Source organism: Pan paniscus, chromosome 6 (genome assembly GCF_029289425.2).
Source record: "Pan paniscus chromosome 6, NHGRI_mPanPan1-v2.0_pri, whole genome shotgun sequence".
In the NCBI taxonomy this organism is placed as follows: domain Eukaryota; kingdom Metazoa; phylum Chordata; class Mammalia; order Primates; family Hominidae; genus Pan; species Pan paniscus.
Genome location: NC_073255.2, coordinates 165,663,849 through 165,677,162, shown reverse-complemented (window position 1 = coordinate 165,677,162; position 13,314 = coordinate 165,663,849). Strand labels below are relative to the sequence as shown.

The 13,314-nt window shown below is 54.9% G+C and overlaps 3 protein-coding genes across 4 annotated transcripts; 1 reads left to right on the top strand and 2 right to left on the bottom strand.

Annotated features, from left to right (window-relative positions):
• Positions 1-535: 535 nt before the first annotated feature.
• SPMIP1 (sperm microtubule inner protein 1) lies at positions 536-6,240 on the bottom strand. Its single transcript, XM_008966048.5, has 2 exons — positions 5,740-6,240; positions 536-3,922 (listed from the first exon to the last, which is right to left on the bottom strand). Exons 1-2 carry the CDS (start codon positions 6,158-6,160, stop codon positions 3,813-3,815), a joined length of 531 nt encoding a protein of 176 aa, XP_008964296.1. The 5' UTR covers positions 6,161-6,240; the 3' UTR covers positions 536-3,812.
• LOC100992754 (uncharacterized) lies at positions 2,271-3,643 on the top strand. 2 transcript variants are annotated; one of them, XM_063606384.1, is made up of 4 exons: positions 2,271-2,491; positions 3,050-3,139; positions 3,334-3,425; positions 3,510-3,643. In XM_063606384.1, the coding sequence occupies exons 1-4, from the start codon at positions 2,271-2,273 to the stop codon at positions 3,626-3,628; spliced, it is 522 nt and encodes a 173-aa protein (XP_063462454.1). In that variant the 3' UTR covers positions 3,629-3,643. The 2 variants fall into 2 exon arrangements, with proteins under 2 accessions (XP_063462454.1, XP_063462453.1); XM_063606383.1 differs by having other exon boundaries at positions 2,271-2,630.
• A 478-nt stretch (positions 6,241-6,718) lies between the features above and the next one.
• ATP6V1F (ATPase H+ transporting V1 subunit F) lies at positions 6,719-10,010 on the bottom strand. The gene is made up of 2 exons (XM_003813504.6): positions 9,531-10,010; positions 6,719-7,206 (listed from the first exon to the last, which is right to left on the bottom strand). The coding sequence occupies exons 1-2, from the start codon at positions 9,686-9,688 to the stop codon at positions 7,005-7,007; spliced, it is 360 nt and encodes a 119-aa protein (XP_003813552.4). The 5' UTR covers positions 9,689-10,010; the 3' UTR covers positions 6,719-7,004.
• Positions 10,011-13,314: the final 3,304 nt, after the last annotated feature.

The window sequence follows — 13,314 nt, the reverse complement described above, 5'->3', positions numbered from 1 at the left end:
ACACACGGTACGTCATCAGACAGCCAGGAGGGCAGGGGGCCCCTGGGGCTGGGGCAGCCAGACTGGATTGGGATGAGGCAGGAAAGTCCTCTCCCCAAGTCGCAGGACTTCATTCTTCACTCATTCGTCATCTCACACTTCCTGATGGGAATGCCGGGACACCCAGCGATGGCAAGTAGGTTTTATTTGATGTGCCAATTCCACCTGGTTGGTACCAGCTGTCTTAGGCACTGTGTCCAGTAGGATTCTGATGCTAAACTGGGGTTCAGGGGAGAAAGTTCAGGAATGAGCATCACTGGCTGCCCGGGGATGAGGGAACAGAATACCAACTCCAGGCCACCTATTTGCCACCCTTCAGCCAGGCACAGGCCACCTGTTTGCCACCCTTCAGCTGGGCAATGGAGATATACAGAGAACAAGGAGACTAGGTGCTTGTCTTTAGATCACAGGCTAGAAATAGCATGACAATAAACAGGCAGTGGAATGGATACTGTGAGCCTTGAGCCTATTAATTTAAATGAAACAGACTCTCAAATTGTTTGTTAAATAATAGATCTAGCAAAGCCATAAGCTTTTTATTGTTCCATCATGCACATGAGAGAGAAGAAAAGTGCCAATAATTATTTTCTGATGGACAGAGAAGTTTTTACAAGTATTTTACATCTTGAGAAGACAGGGATATCAATTATAACATTATTACCAGAGAAATAAATTTTCTAGTAAGACAACAGATGAGAATTACAGAAGTGGGAGGTTGGAGATTGTTTTTGCAGTTTGTGGCAATTATTTCTAAAGGCCCAGGAGTCTCCTTTGTTTAAAAAACTCTTTGAAAGATGTGTTTTCACAGAGAGTGCACCCATTTGGTTACTGTTAGGAATATTCACACGTCTGTATATTGCACAAGAGAACAAGATGCAGTATTCTTGGGAAAGTTCTCAATTTCAGACCTTATGAAATCCCTTTTAACTGGTTTTTATGGATGCAGAACAGCTCTCCTTCCTCCACAGCTGCAGGGGAGCGGCAACACATCATCTCTTTTTTTAGATTTCTTTTGTTAATTATGAACACTTGCAGTTTTTAGGCCAGGCTCTGGCCTAAAATTTCATCTTGAATTTCCTTTGATTTTGCTGTCAGAAACAAAGAAAAGGCTAAGGAAGATTTTTCTGAATAAGAGTAAAAAGTAAGACGCCCAGAGCGGGTTTCTTCTCTGGGCCTGATGGGCACACCAGGGCAAAGTGGGAGTGGCCGGTGCTGAGGAACCCAGGCACCCAGCACCATGACCCTTCTCACTCCCAGGCCTCCTGTGGTGGTCTTGAGGAAGGGGCTGTGCAGGTCCCTCTGGAGTGGTCTGCCTTGGCTGGGAGGATGAGAAAGATGGGGCAGGCTGTTGGCAGGCACACCTGACAGGTGCATGGCTGGCTGATTGATGAACTGTGACAGCCTGAGGTTCGGACAGCGCCCTCAAGGCACCCCTAGCCATGCACTGGGACTCCCTAAACTTCCTGGCTCTAGTCTAGGTGAACTGTGCATGAGGGGCTGGGACATGAGCTCCCAATACTGGTCTTTCTTCCTCAGGCTCCTTACAAGAGCTCAACCCCACTACCAGGAGGAGCTTTGGGGTGCCAGGTAGCTCTGAGTGCAAGGTGAAAATGTCAAGGGTCTCAGGTTGGGGATGGCAGGGGTGGGTCTGCCTGGGAGGAGGCTGCTGGGGTGAGGGGGAGGCTCTTCAGTGAAGCACCTTCCACACTACATAAAATGGCTTTAACAAATTCAGGAATCAGGCAAAGGCTGGCCCCTGGGGTCTGCAGGTTCCCTCTCAAACCTGGGCCCAAAGTGCTTTTCCTTTCCAGGACCTGGCCCAGAGGGAAGAGAGGAGTGAGGCAGAGCCTGAGACCCAGAAAAGAAAGCTCACTCCCGGGACCCCTGGGCCGGGGGACCTGCCCTCCCAAAACCTGCCTTCCCAAGATGCCCTTGAAGGGCTGGGCTCGGACCTGCACCTGGGCCAGGAGAGAGCAGAACTTCAAAGACCACCAAGGATGGACACCCCTGAGTCTGAGAGAGGAGGACCCTCAGGATCAGAAAGCAGAGACCCCTCAGCGTAAGAGGGCGGAGGCCTCCCGGGGCGAGATCAAAGATGCTCCTCAGAGTCAAGAGGGTGAAGACACACGGGGGCCAGAGCCCAAGGGCTCCTCAGGGTCAGAGGGAGGAGTCGAAGAGAATTTAGTCCTAAATGCCAGGGAAAGGCGAGTCCCCAGAGTCCAGGGAAGAAGATGCTGCGGTCTTGGGAAGGCAATATCTCACAAGCCTGGGAGGTGGCTCCCGGAGAGGCCACTGTGCAGCCCCCAGAGGAAGGCGACCCCCATAGCCATCCGAGGGACCCCTGCGGGTCCCTGAAAGCACAGACTCCAAAGCCTGTGTGCAGGGAGAGCCCAAACCTCCGGAGAAGGACTACCACGCTGACGCAGAGCATGATCAAAGGCGAGACACAAAGGTCAGCACCGGCGGTGGCAAAGCTGGGGGCCGCCCGGGAGGGGGCGTGGGCTGCGCTTACGGGCCCGAAGCCCCCGGCCCGGCGGCGGCTCCCAGGTCGCGGAGCCGGAGCCGAGATGCCAGCGACCCTGCGCGCCGAGGTATCCGGGCAGCAGGGGCTCCTCGGGGCTCTCCGGGGGCCCCCAGGCCTGGAGCGCGATCCGCACGGGCTGCAGGGCCCTGGAGTGGGCCCCGCCCCGGGGGAGCAGGAGGTGGGCCAGGCTTGGCTTCTGGGTGCCCTCCGGGGTCGGGTGGGGGCGGCCCTGAGCGTCCTAAGGCCTTGATGGCCGCGTGGCCGGCTCCCCTCAGCACCGCCAAGGCGCCTGCGGGCTTAAGCGCGGCGCAGCTGGTGACGGCTCTGCAGCGGCTGCTGGAGCTGCACAGCGCGGCCAGGCGGCGGCGCCGCCGGCGGGACCGTGAGCAGCAGCGGCTCCGGGTGTGTCCCCACGCCGGGATCGGGGCCTGCCTGGAGCGGGCGGGGCACCGAGGGGCGGCCGGACGCTGACTGCCGCCTCTGCAGGTCCTGGAACGCCTCCACATCGCCAGGAACCGCCACTGCCGGGATCACCCCGTGGGGCTCCCGCCCAGTCCGGCTCAACTCCCGCCACAGGCAAGACCCCTAGAAGGAGGTGGGGCCACAAGGAGCCTGCGCGGGGCAGGGGCCGAGCTTGGCGCGCCCGGGTCCCTTTGAAGTGAGCGCACTGCACTCTGGCAGTGACTCGGCTGGGCGCGAGGGGCAGGTGTGCCAGGTGCTGCCCCGCCCGCCCCACTGAGCCGCGGACGCTCAGCGCTCTGCACCACCAGGAGGACGCGGCTGGGCGGCGGCGCGCCCTGCGGGAGCAGCTGGAGCAAATGCATCGGGAGAGGACCGAGCGGCTGCGGGCCCTCGGGGCCAGGTGAGGGGCGGGCAAGGAGGGGTGTGGCGGTGGCAGGAGGCCCCTTTCCCTGGCCTCCGAAATGACAAGCCGCTCTCTCCCCAGGAACACCCAGAACTTCCTGGAACTACTGTGTTCCCCTGGTGCTGAGGATCCCGTGCCTGCGAAGTAGTGCTCGCCTTTCCCAGCCCCCTCTGGTCATTGCTGGGTCCTCAAAGGGATGATTAAAGAGATGAGGGTTACGGAAAAAGCAAGAGGGCAACTTGCAGGTCAGATAGTTTCAGAAAGGCCTGAATGCAACCTCAGGGACAGGGAGAGCAGAGGGGCACAGACACACACAGCAGCTTTGCCCCACCAGGAGGCCTGTTATTTCTTCTTCCCTCCTCTAAGCCCACACCTGGCCCACGGTCAGAGGGCCAGGTCTCGGGGATCAAGCAGTGCGAAGGCCCCGTTCTTGCGGAAGAATGACTCAATGCGGCACATCTTGCAGGAGACCAGTTCTTGCTTCACTGGGGGGCCTGGGAAAAGATGTCAGAGGCCAAGCATGGGTTCCTGAGGGAGGGACACGCAGAGCATGGGAGCCCTGTCTGTCTGCACAGCCCTAGGAATCCGTCAGTGGAGTAGCCACTTTGTGGGAAGAAATAGAAAGTGCTTTGGAGGAATGGGAGCTATGGGCAAATACTGGGAGCTGGCTGGATGCCAGGAAACAGCAGCCATCTGCCATCTGCCATCATTACCCTAGCTTCAGGATCCTCTACCTGCAGGGAGGGGGGCCACCCTAGCCTGCTTGTCACAGGGACAGACTGTGGAGAGATGAGATTTCCTTCGGCCTCCTGCTCCCCCCTTCTAGGGCTCGCCTCCTGCTTTTGTTAGAAAGTTATTTCCCTGACTTCCCCTTTAGGGGCCTGGGGGAAAGGGATGTTTGGGGGCAAAATCTCAACTGAGTCAATCCCCAACCATCCACCTTTTCTGCAAGACACTCAAGCAGCTGGAGAAGGGTACAGGGCTGAGGAGTCTCACTTGACATTCATGAGCACAGACAGCAATGGGATGTGCAGCAACATCGCCCAGCAGCCCTGCCTGGCACATGCCTGTTCCACACCTTTCCTCTTCATCTCTAGTTACTCCACTGCCTCAGCTCAGCTCCCTCCCCGCTGATGGCCTTGACTCAACCTCACAGAAAAAAGACTCAGCCGAGATGGACAGGCTTCCTGCCAATGACATCCCCTACCCCCTCTGGCTCAGCCCTCCTGCCCCCACTCCCATCAGATTCCAGCAACTTGAGCTCCCTAGATCTCATGGATTTAAATAGCACCTATAGGCCGGGCGGTGGCTCATGCCTGTAATCCCAGCACTTTGGGAGGCCGAGACAGGCAGATTACGAGGTCAGCAGTTCGAGACCAGCCTGGCCAATATGGTGAAACCCTGTCTCTACTAAAAAAACAAAAATTAGCTGGGCGTGGTGACACACGCCTGTAGTCCCAGCTACTTGGGAGGCTGAGGCAGAAGAATCTCTTGAACCTGGGAGGCAGAGGTTGCAGTGAGCCAAGATCGTGCCACTGCATTCCAGCCTGGGTGACAGAGTCAGACTGTTTCAAAAAGAAAAAGAAAAAAAAAAAGCACCTATATTCAAATGACCTCCGAATTTGCATCTGATTAAAGCTCTGACTTTAATCCAGACTTATAGACACAGCCACCCTACAGACACTTCAAGCATAACATAGCCAAACACACATGGCTAAATAGGACCTGTTCATGCACGCTCCAGCCCTGACCTCCCCCAGTCTTCCCTGTCACTGCAGCTTTAGCTAAACACCTGGGTGATTGATCTCTCTTCCCCTTATTCTCACATTCTATCCATGGGTGAGTTCCACCGAGTCTTCCCCCAAAACATCCTGAATTGATTTCAGCTCTATTGCTGATCCCTCAGGCCACTACCACAGGGTAACAAAACAGATGCCCAACTCATGTGCCAGATTCTACCATTTCCCCTGAAAAAGCCACTGCCTACATACAGGTCAGGGTGACTTTTTAAAAGGTTCACCAGTGTCACTCTTGAAATCTGCTTAGAACCCTCCATCAGCTTCCCTGCACAACAGATAAAATCCAAACCCATCCTTATCATCTGGCTCTCAGCCTCGGGTCCTCAGGCCTTTCCTGACAATCCAATAAATAGCAGCACATGGCCGCTGCCTCCCTGCCCACCGCCACTCCCTAGTTCTGTGGAACGTGTCGACACTTCTTGGCCATCTCTGGACCCTTCACCAGGATGCCCACTCCCTAGCACATGGCTAGTGCTCTGTTTTTGAGGTGATTTCCAAGAGGTTGGGCTCACCCAGCTGCCAGCCATACGTGAAGCTGGTGGTGACGGGGAAGAGGTATCGCGTCTCTGGCATGTCCAGTTTTCGAGTGTTGAGGTAGCGGTAGCGCCCCTGGAAGTCGTGGGAGATGCCTTCATACAGCAGGGCTCGGGTGATAGGTGGTACCGGGTACATTTCCGACTGAAAAGGCGCCTCTGGGACAGGGCTGGGCACCTTGGAAGGGGCTGACTTGGGGGCGGGTGGGGGTGAGAGTGGGGCTTTGGGGTGCAGGGTGGGCAGTTTGAGGGGCAGGCGGCCTGCGGCCTTAGCCTTCTGCTTGGCCTTCACCATCGACCCATACTTGCGGTACCATTCACAGCGCAACATCTTTTCCCTCAGATATTCCTCCTTCCAGAAGTTCTGCCGTAACGTGTCTATGTTGAGCTGCCGTGACATGGTGGCCAGGGAAGGAGTGGCACCAGGGTGGCCACAGCTGAGGGGTGAGCACAGCAAGCAGAGTGCTTCTGACAGCGAGTGGCTGCCCAGGCACAGTCACCTGGCAACCATGCCTCACCTCACACAGGGCCAGGGTTCTACTTGCCATGCCCCCAGCAGACCCCATGAGCCTGGCTTCCTGAGGCAGCCTGAGGCCAGGGCCCACTGGTTAAGAGCCCTGCTCCCCAAAACTCCCGCAGGGCCCACGCGGGATCTGGCATCACAGGCTCCCAGGTTTCGTGTGCTTTCTGCTTCTGTCCTTTGGATCTGGCCCCCTTCCCAGCCCAATGCCGAGCAAGGTAGGGGAGGCAGGAGCTGGGCTCAAGCCTCCTCCCATTCCTCCCCAGACCAGAGCTGGTCTTCTCTGATCCAAGGACCAGTCCTTGAGTTCTGCCTCCTGGCACAATCCTCCTGGGCCAGCTCTTCTATGCCTGTCTTTGGCAGCACCTTTTCCATCCTTGCCAACCGAATCTGCCCCATGGCCTCACCCCACACATGTCCTTTCCAGCACCCAACCCGTCTGGAGAGAAGCAAGAATATGACTTTAATTTAACATCAACAATGACACTGTGTAACAGCACAGGGAAGAGGTAGTGGAGGGAGATGGTCAGGCTTCCTGTTCCTTAACCAGCTTTGATTTTAACAGCAGAGCCCCAGCAACCTAGAAGCGCCTCACCTAGCCTCTTAATGGAGTGGGAAGGAGCAGGGAATTGGAAATCAGAGGCTCAGAAAGTAAAGAAGGCTGATGGCAAGCCTGGGGAGAGGCCTGGAAACGAGGGAAGGGCTGAGGGCTATGAGGAGTCCCCTAGCGCAGGTCTTCGGCAGTGAACATGCCCCTGGCCCTGCGCAGGATGGAGTCCTTGGCGGCGTCATATGGGTGCTCCTTGGAGGGGATCTCCAGGACAGCGGGGATGGACTGCTGGTGGGCGTCCAGGGCATGCCGCACCATCTCTGCGATGTACTGGTTGATGAGGATGATGCCAATGTCATCCCGGTTTAGAAATTGCCTGTGGGGAGAGATGAGAAGGGAGTCCAGGACAGCTCTGGGGGCTGCCGTCTCTCCTACCCAGGCAGCCCTCTCCGAGTTGTTGGGCTGGGCTGTGGAGGGGAATGAGCATGACCCAGAGGGCACAGAGGACAAGGGGAAAGGCTGCCACGCTCAACCCTCTGTCAACCCTACCTAGAATCAATTTCATCCCAAAGCGGGGGGTCACACTGATTAGGGTTGGCTTCTACAACACTGCCCGGAAGGCTTCCAAGTGAACTGGTAATGAAGATTGATTAGGGTGCACACTGGTGTATTCAATATGCAGTGATGTGTCAGAAAGGGGAAGGATAAGATTATATGTATGCAGATCCCTTTTTATGTGCAGATACTGAAGACCAGCTGTGATGGCTCACGCCTGTAATCCCAGCACTTTGGGAGGCTGAGGCAGGTGGATCGCTTGAACCCAGGAGTTTGAGACCAGAATGGGCCACATAGTGAGACCCCCATCTCCTTCTCTCTCTCTCTCTCTCTCTCTCTCTATCTATATATACACACACAAAAAAATGGCTGGATGTGGCGGATCTATCTATCTATCTATATATATACACACACAAAAAAATGGCTGGATGTGGCGGCATGTGCCAGCTACTTGGGAAGCTGTAGTCCCAGCTATTTAGGAAGCTGAGGTGGGAGAATCACTTGAGCCTGGGAAGTCGAGGCCGCAGTGAGCTGCGATCACGCCACTGCAATCCAGCCTGGGTGACAGGAGTGAGACCCTGTCTCAGAAAAAAAAAAAAAAAAAAAAAGACACATTAACTTTTAAAAAGAAAACAAATTATTTAAAAATAAGGCTGATGAGACCACTGAAGGCCTCAAGGTCTATGCTGATGAGGGCGGTGGAGGAGTCAGAGGGAAACTTTGGCATGAACCAAGATCACAAGCTAGGAAGAGGACACCTTGATGAAGGAATCACACTTTCTGCACAAAAAGAACCTGGCCTTGTGCTCCTTCTCTCCTGTGGTCACCCACCCATTCATTTGTTTATTTTATTTTTATTTTTTTGAGACAGGGTCTCCCTCTGTCGCCCAGGCTGGAGTGCAGTGGTGGATCTCGGCTCACTGCAGTCTCCACCTCCCAGGTTCAAGCAATTCTCCTTCCTCAGCCTCCTGATTTGTTGGGATTACAGGCACCCGCCACCACGCCTGGCTAATTTTTGTATTTTTAGTAGAAATGGGGTTTCACCATATTGGTCAGGCTAGTCTCAAACTCCCGAGCTCAGGTGATCCACCCGCCTCGGCCTCCAAAACTGTTGGGATTACAGGCGTGAGCCACTGCACCCAGACTCATTCGTTTATTTACTGATTAAAAATTACTTACTGAGCACCCACCCCCTGCCAGTCACTGGGTTAGATTTGATCTCTGAGGTCCCTTTTGGTTGGAAACATAAAAAATTCTTGAAGTAAAATTTGTCCTTCTCCCATGATAACTTGGGTCACTTTACCAGACAGCTTAGAGATCGGCAGATAACAGCCTCCCAGGTCAGGGACTACCTAATACACCAGGCAGCAGGAACCAGTCTCAGCCAGCGGCCCTGGGCTGGACTGTTTGGGGGAAACAGGTGAGTGGTTTATTCCTGAGACTTGGTACAGGGGCCCTGGAGAAGGGGTGAGGAATAAAATAGGAGGCTGGTATCCTTAATTCCAGTCACCAGGACCCCTGGTGGATTAAAAGCATGTCTGCACCCACACTCTGACCTAAGGCAGGCAGTGAGGGCTTGAGTGCAAGGTCTTAGCAGAAGGCTCTCGCAGTCCCGACATTTCTGCCTACTGTGCTCAAGACTACAAGGAAATTCCGAGGCCGCCTGAGGAGACCTGCAAAGAGTGTGTACCTGGCTTACCGGAGGCAGAAAGGGTTGGGATTGGGTTCAAATTCTAGCTCTGCCTCTGCCGACTCGTAACTTTAGTGTGTGCCTTACCCTCTCCGAGCTTTAGTTTTCTCACCTGTGAATAGGACAAAAATCATCCCTGCCTTACGGGACGATGGTGAGCCTCTAAAGGAGGAGAAAGCAGAACAAAGTCCAAGCCCACTGTCTAGGCTGTCACGAGCTCTGTTCCCCTTCTTTCATGACACACGATCATGTGAGGTGGGGGGGGCTCGTGGACCTGATACAGCTTCTGTCCCACCGAGCCCCAAACGGGAACTTGGGGCGCGGAGGCCTCCGCTCCGGAAGGGCGGAAGGACTTTCAGGATCGTCCCCTCACCCCCGTCCGGGCAGCCTCCAGCCTCGCCCCGCACTCCACCGAGCAGCAGAAGGGCCCGTTCAGGCCTCGCGCGGTACCGTACCGGAAAGTGTCTTCGATCTCATTGATGGTTGTATCCTTCTCCACCACCAGGAAATTGGGATGGCGGTTCTTGTTAAGCTCCCCTATGCCGCCCAGCAGGAAACCAGTCACCGTGTCCTCGTCTCCGATCACTGCGATGAGCTTACCCCTCCCCGCCATCCCTGCAGCCGGGCAGAGCTCACCCTAGAGCACCAGAAGCCACTGAAACCCCGCCTCCGCCGTACGGCGCCCCGTCGGCCTCAACCCCCACCCTTCGAGCATGCGCAGTCCTCCCAGCCGCATTCCGGGACATGCGCATTAACAGCAACACGGCCTCCATGTGAATACGCCTGCGCCGTAAAGACAGGCCCGAACCAGGAGACTACGATTCCCAGAAGACCGCGCGGCACCACGTCCTTCGCGGGCATTCATTCGTTCATTCACTCGTTCCTTGGTTCATTCGTTCAACAAGCGCTTTGGACCTGACGCTGTTAGACGCCGAGACCCCAGAGAAGAGACGCAGTTACTCATCTCAAGGGCAGGGTCTGGGTCTTTATCGTGTATGTATGTGTGTAACTATGACACATAGTTAACAAGTAACACACGTTTGTTCAGTTAAAGGAATGCAAAAGTTAATGATGATACTGCCTAGTGAGGTGGAAAGTCAAGGGAACAGGCGACTACAAAGCTGTGTGTTAATGGTTAGAATGTGAAAAGTATATGGAAGCACACATCCATGGCAACTAACCCATGGAGAGAGGGGGCGTCCAAAGAACCCTTCCCCAAGAAGCTTGCTTCAGATCTAAGCTGAGACCTGAAGGACCTGCAGGATGAAGGGGATAGAAGTGAGGACAAGACGGTGTTCTAGGCAGAGGAACAGCATGTGCAAAGGCGTACTGACTAGAGAGCGTAGGGCCTTCAAGGAAAGTTAAATAATTGGTAAGGCCAGGCATGGTGGCTCACGCCACGCCTGTAATCCCAGCACTTTGGGAGGCTGAGGCAGGTGGATCACCTGAGGTCAGGAGTTTGAGACCAGCCTGGCCAACATGGCGAAAACCCGTCTCTACTAAAAATACAAAAAATTAGCCGGGCGTGGTTGTGGGCGCCTGTAGTCCCAGCTACTCGAGAGGCTGAGGCAGGAGAATTGCTTCAACCCGGGAAGCGGAGGTTGCAGTGAGCCGAGATTGTGCCATTGCACTCCAGCCCGGGTGACAGAGCGAGACTCTGTCTCAAAAAAAAAAAAAAAGAAAAAAAATTAGCCAGGCGTGGTGGTGCACACTTATAGTTCCAGGTACTCGAGAGGCTGAGGCAGCAGGGCTTGCTCAGGAGTTCAAGGTTACAGTGAGCTATGATCACGGCACTGCACTTAAACCTGAGCAGCAGAGCGAGACCCTGTCTAAAAAAAAAAAAAAAAAAAAGGGATCTGCAGGCTGGGCGCGGTGGCTCACGCCTGTAATCCCAGCACTTTGGGAGGCTGAGGCAGGTGGATCACCTGAAGTCAGGAGTTTGAGACCAGTCTGACCAACATGGTGAAATCCCGTCTCCACTAAAAATACAAAAAAAATTAGCCCAGTGAGGTGGTGTGTGCCTGTAGTCCCAGCTACTCGGCAGGCTGAGGCAGGACAATTGCTTGAACCTGGGCAAGGGAGGTTGCGGTGTGCTGAGATGGCGCCACTGCACTCCAGCCTAGGTGACAGAGTGAGACTCTGTCTTAAAAAAAAAAAAAAAAAAAAAAAGATCTGGAAGTTATCCTGAGGACAGTTATCCTGAAGCTGCTGAGGGATTTCAAGTAAGAGAGTGCTATCGCCAAACTTACGTTTTAGAGCTGTCACTCACTGTGACTGTGCTGTGTGCAGAGGCGAAACTGAGGGAGGAGAAACCAAATTGGGAGGCCATTGTGAGAGATAATGGTGGCCAGGACTCAGGTGGTGATAATGGGAAACGCAGAGAAGTAGGTAGAGCCGAGAGATATTTAGATATTTAGGACAAAACTGGTTTCAGAGTGGATGTGTTTGGGGAGTGAGGTAGAGAGAGAGACCTGGGTGATTTCCAGGTTTCTGGCCTGTGCAGCACATGGATGGGAGTAACATTGCCAAGAAAGTGACCTCTGTAAGATGAGCAGGCTGAAGGGGAAGGAGCCACTCTTTCCTCCTCCCTTTTAACAAACCAGCACTCCCGGTGTCTGGCATGGGGTTTGTGAGTTTGGAGTGCTTGAGACGTGCCCGTGGTCTGGTCTAGCGATTGTATGTGTGATAAGCTTGGGATTCGGGCACACCTGGGTTTCAATCTGTGCCCCACTACTTAAAGGTACGGTTTCAGACTCATCACTGAAATTCCCAGGGCCTTGGTTTCTTCAGATGGTAGTAGCCCCCCCTCGTAGGGCTGTTATGAGGATTAATGAGGAAGGGCCTGTAAGGCTCAGCACCCAGGGCCACACTGTGGCTGGCTGGAAGCAGGCAGGCTGGAGGTCTGTGAGCTTATCAGCCACACACAGGTGGAGGCAGCCGAAGCTGAGGGGGAAATTAGCACATCTAGGGGTGAGGGTGAGGGTGAGGGGGGCAGAGAGTGAGGATGGGTGTGTGGGAGGGTGTGAGGGAAGAGGGAGGAAGCACAGAGCCTGGTGAGAGAGGTGGGGAGGTCAGGGATTAGGAGTTGGGGACTCGTGGGTTTTTCTGCCAAGCCCACCACCATGTGCTGAAATGCCCAGGTGGGTCTAGATTGTGGGATCAGTTGAATGAAAGACTTCTTTTCCCTGCTGCAGCTACTCAGCTGCTCATTTATTCATTCATACCCATTCACTCACTCATTCACACCCAGGGCCAGGGAGCTCCATCTGGTGAGGAGCCGTGGATACATGGCCACAGCTCAGGGTCGTAACTACAACTAGAGATGTGTCCCAGGGCAGTTTGGGAGCTGGGGGCACTGATCCAGGAGGGGTAGGGAGGGGTCCAGGAAAACTTTCTGTTGGCCAGGAAGATGAAGAGGGTGGGGAGGCAAGGGTGTTTCCGGGCAAGGGCCCAAATTACAGCATGGGTGCCCAAAGGTAATGAAGGGGGGTTGGAGGTGGAGGGTACAATGGAGAGTGGGCTTGCTGCCCAACTCATATGGCTGGGGAGGCTGCTGTCTGAACCTGGGGGGCCTTGGAGACCTTGTCAGGGAGACTTTACTCTGGAGCAGGAGGGAGTCACAGATGGCCCTAAACCAGAGAGGGGCATATACTATCTTTAAAGTGACCCCCCCGCCAAGCTGCAGCATGGAGGGGAGGTTGGAGGGAGCTGGCCAGGGCAGGGCTGGTGCAGGAGTTCAGGAGGGAGGCCCTGTGCAAGCTTAGTGCTGGAAAGGGGCATGAAACAGGCCAAGTTGATTCAGGAACTGACTAGGGGGAAGGTGCTGAGTCTGCAGGTGGTTCTGCCTGCCTGCTGGTTGAGGAATATTCCTGTTTGAGTCAGTGCTCACTGTTTTAAAGTCTTAATTTGAAAAACATCCTTGAGGTCAGGCTGAACTGAAACTGGCCTCCCAGGGGTCCTGGGGCAGTACTGTAGAACACAGTATCCACACCCTGTACTTTCCACGAACCCTCCCGCTGGGACCCCTTCCCACATCCCCGAGCCCCCAGCCCCGGTTCTTTCAAGCACTCTGCCAACATCCCAGACCTCACTTCTGCCCCAGGACCTTTCCCTCGACTTGGGTCAATCTTCCAGGGAACAGCCAGGCCGCCTCTGCCTCCCCAGGGCCCGGTTTTTCGTGTGGCAGGCCAGAGGGCAGCCAGCCACACAGAGCACACCCCCAAGGAACAGCCAAGCCTC

What these genes read in the sequence shown, in the direction of transcription:
- SPMIP1 (XM_008966048.5), bottom strand. Translation starts at nt 6,160, where the DNA reads ATGTCACGGCAGCTCAACATAGACACGTTACGGCAGAACTTCTGGAAG. An exon ending in CACGTATGGCTGGCAGCTGG is followed by an intron (nt 3,923 to 5,739) that starts GTGAGCCCAACC and finishes ATCTTTTCCCAG; the next exon opens with GCCCCCCAGTGAAGCAAGAA.
- LOC100992754 (XM_063606383.1), top strand. Translation starts at nt 2,271, where the DNA reads ATGCTGCGGTCTTGGGAAGGCAATATCTCACAAGCCTGGGAGGTGGCT. An exon ending in CGGCTCAACTCCCGCCACAG is followed by an intron (nt 3,140 to 3,333) that starts GCAAGACCCCTA and finishes CTGCACCACCAG; the next exon opens with GAGGACGCGGCTGGGCGGCG. An exon ending in CTGCGGGCCCTCGGGGCCAG is followed by an intron (nt 3,426 to 3,509) that starts GTGAGGGGCGGG and finishes CTCTCTCCCCAG; the next exon opens with GAACACCCAGAACTTCCTGG.
- ATP6V1F (XM_003813504.6), bottom strand. Translation starts at nt 9,688, where the DNA reads ATGGCGGGGAGGGGTAAGCTCATCGCAGTGATCGGAGACGAGGACACG. An exon ending in GAGATCGAAGACACTTTCCG is followed by an intron (nt 7,207 to 9,530) that starts GTACGGTACCGC and finishes CTCTCCCCACAG; the next exon opens with GCAATTTCTAAACCGGGATG.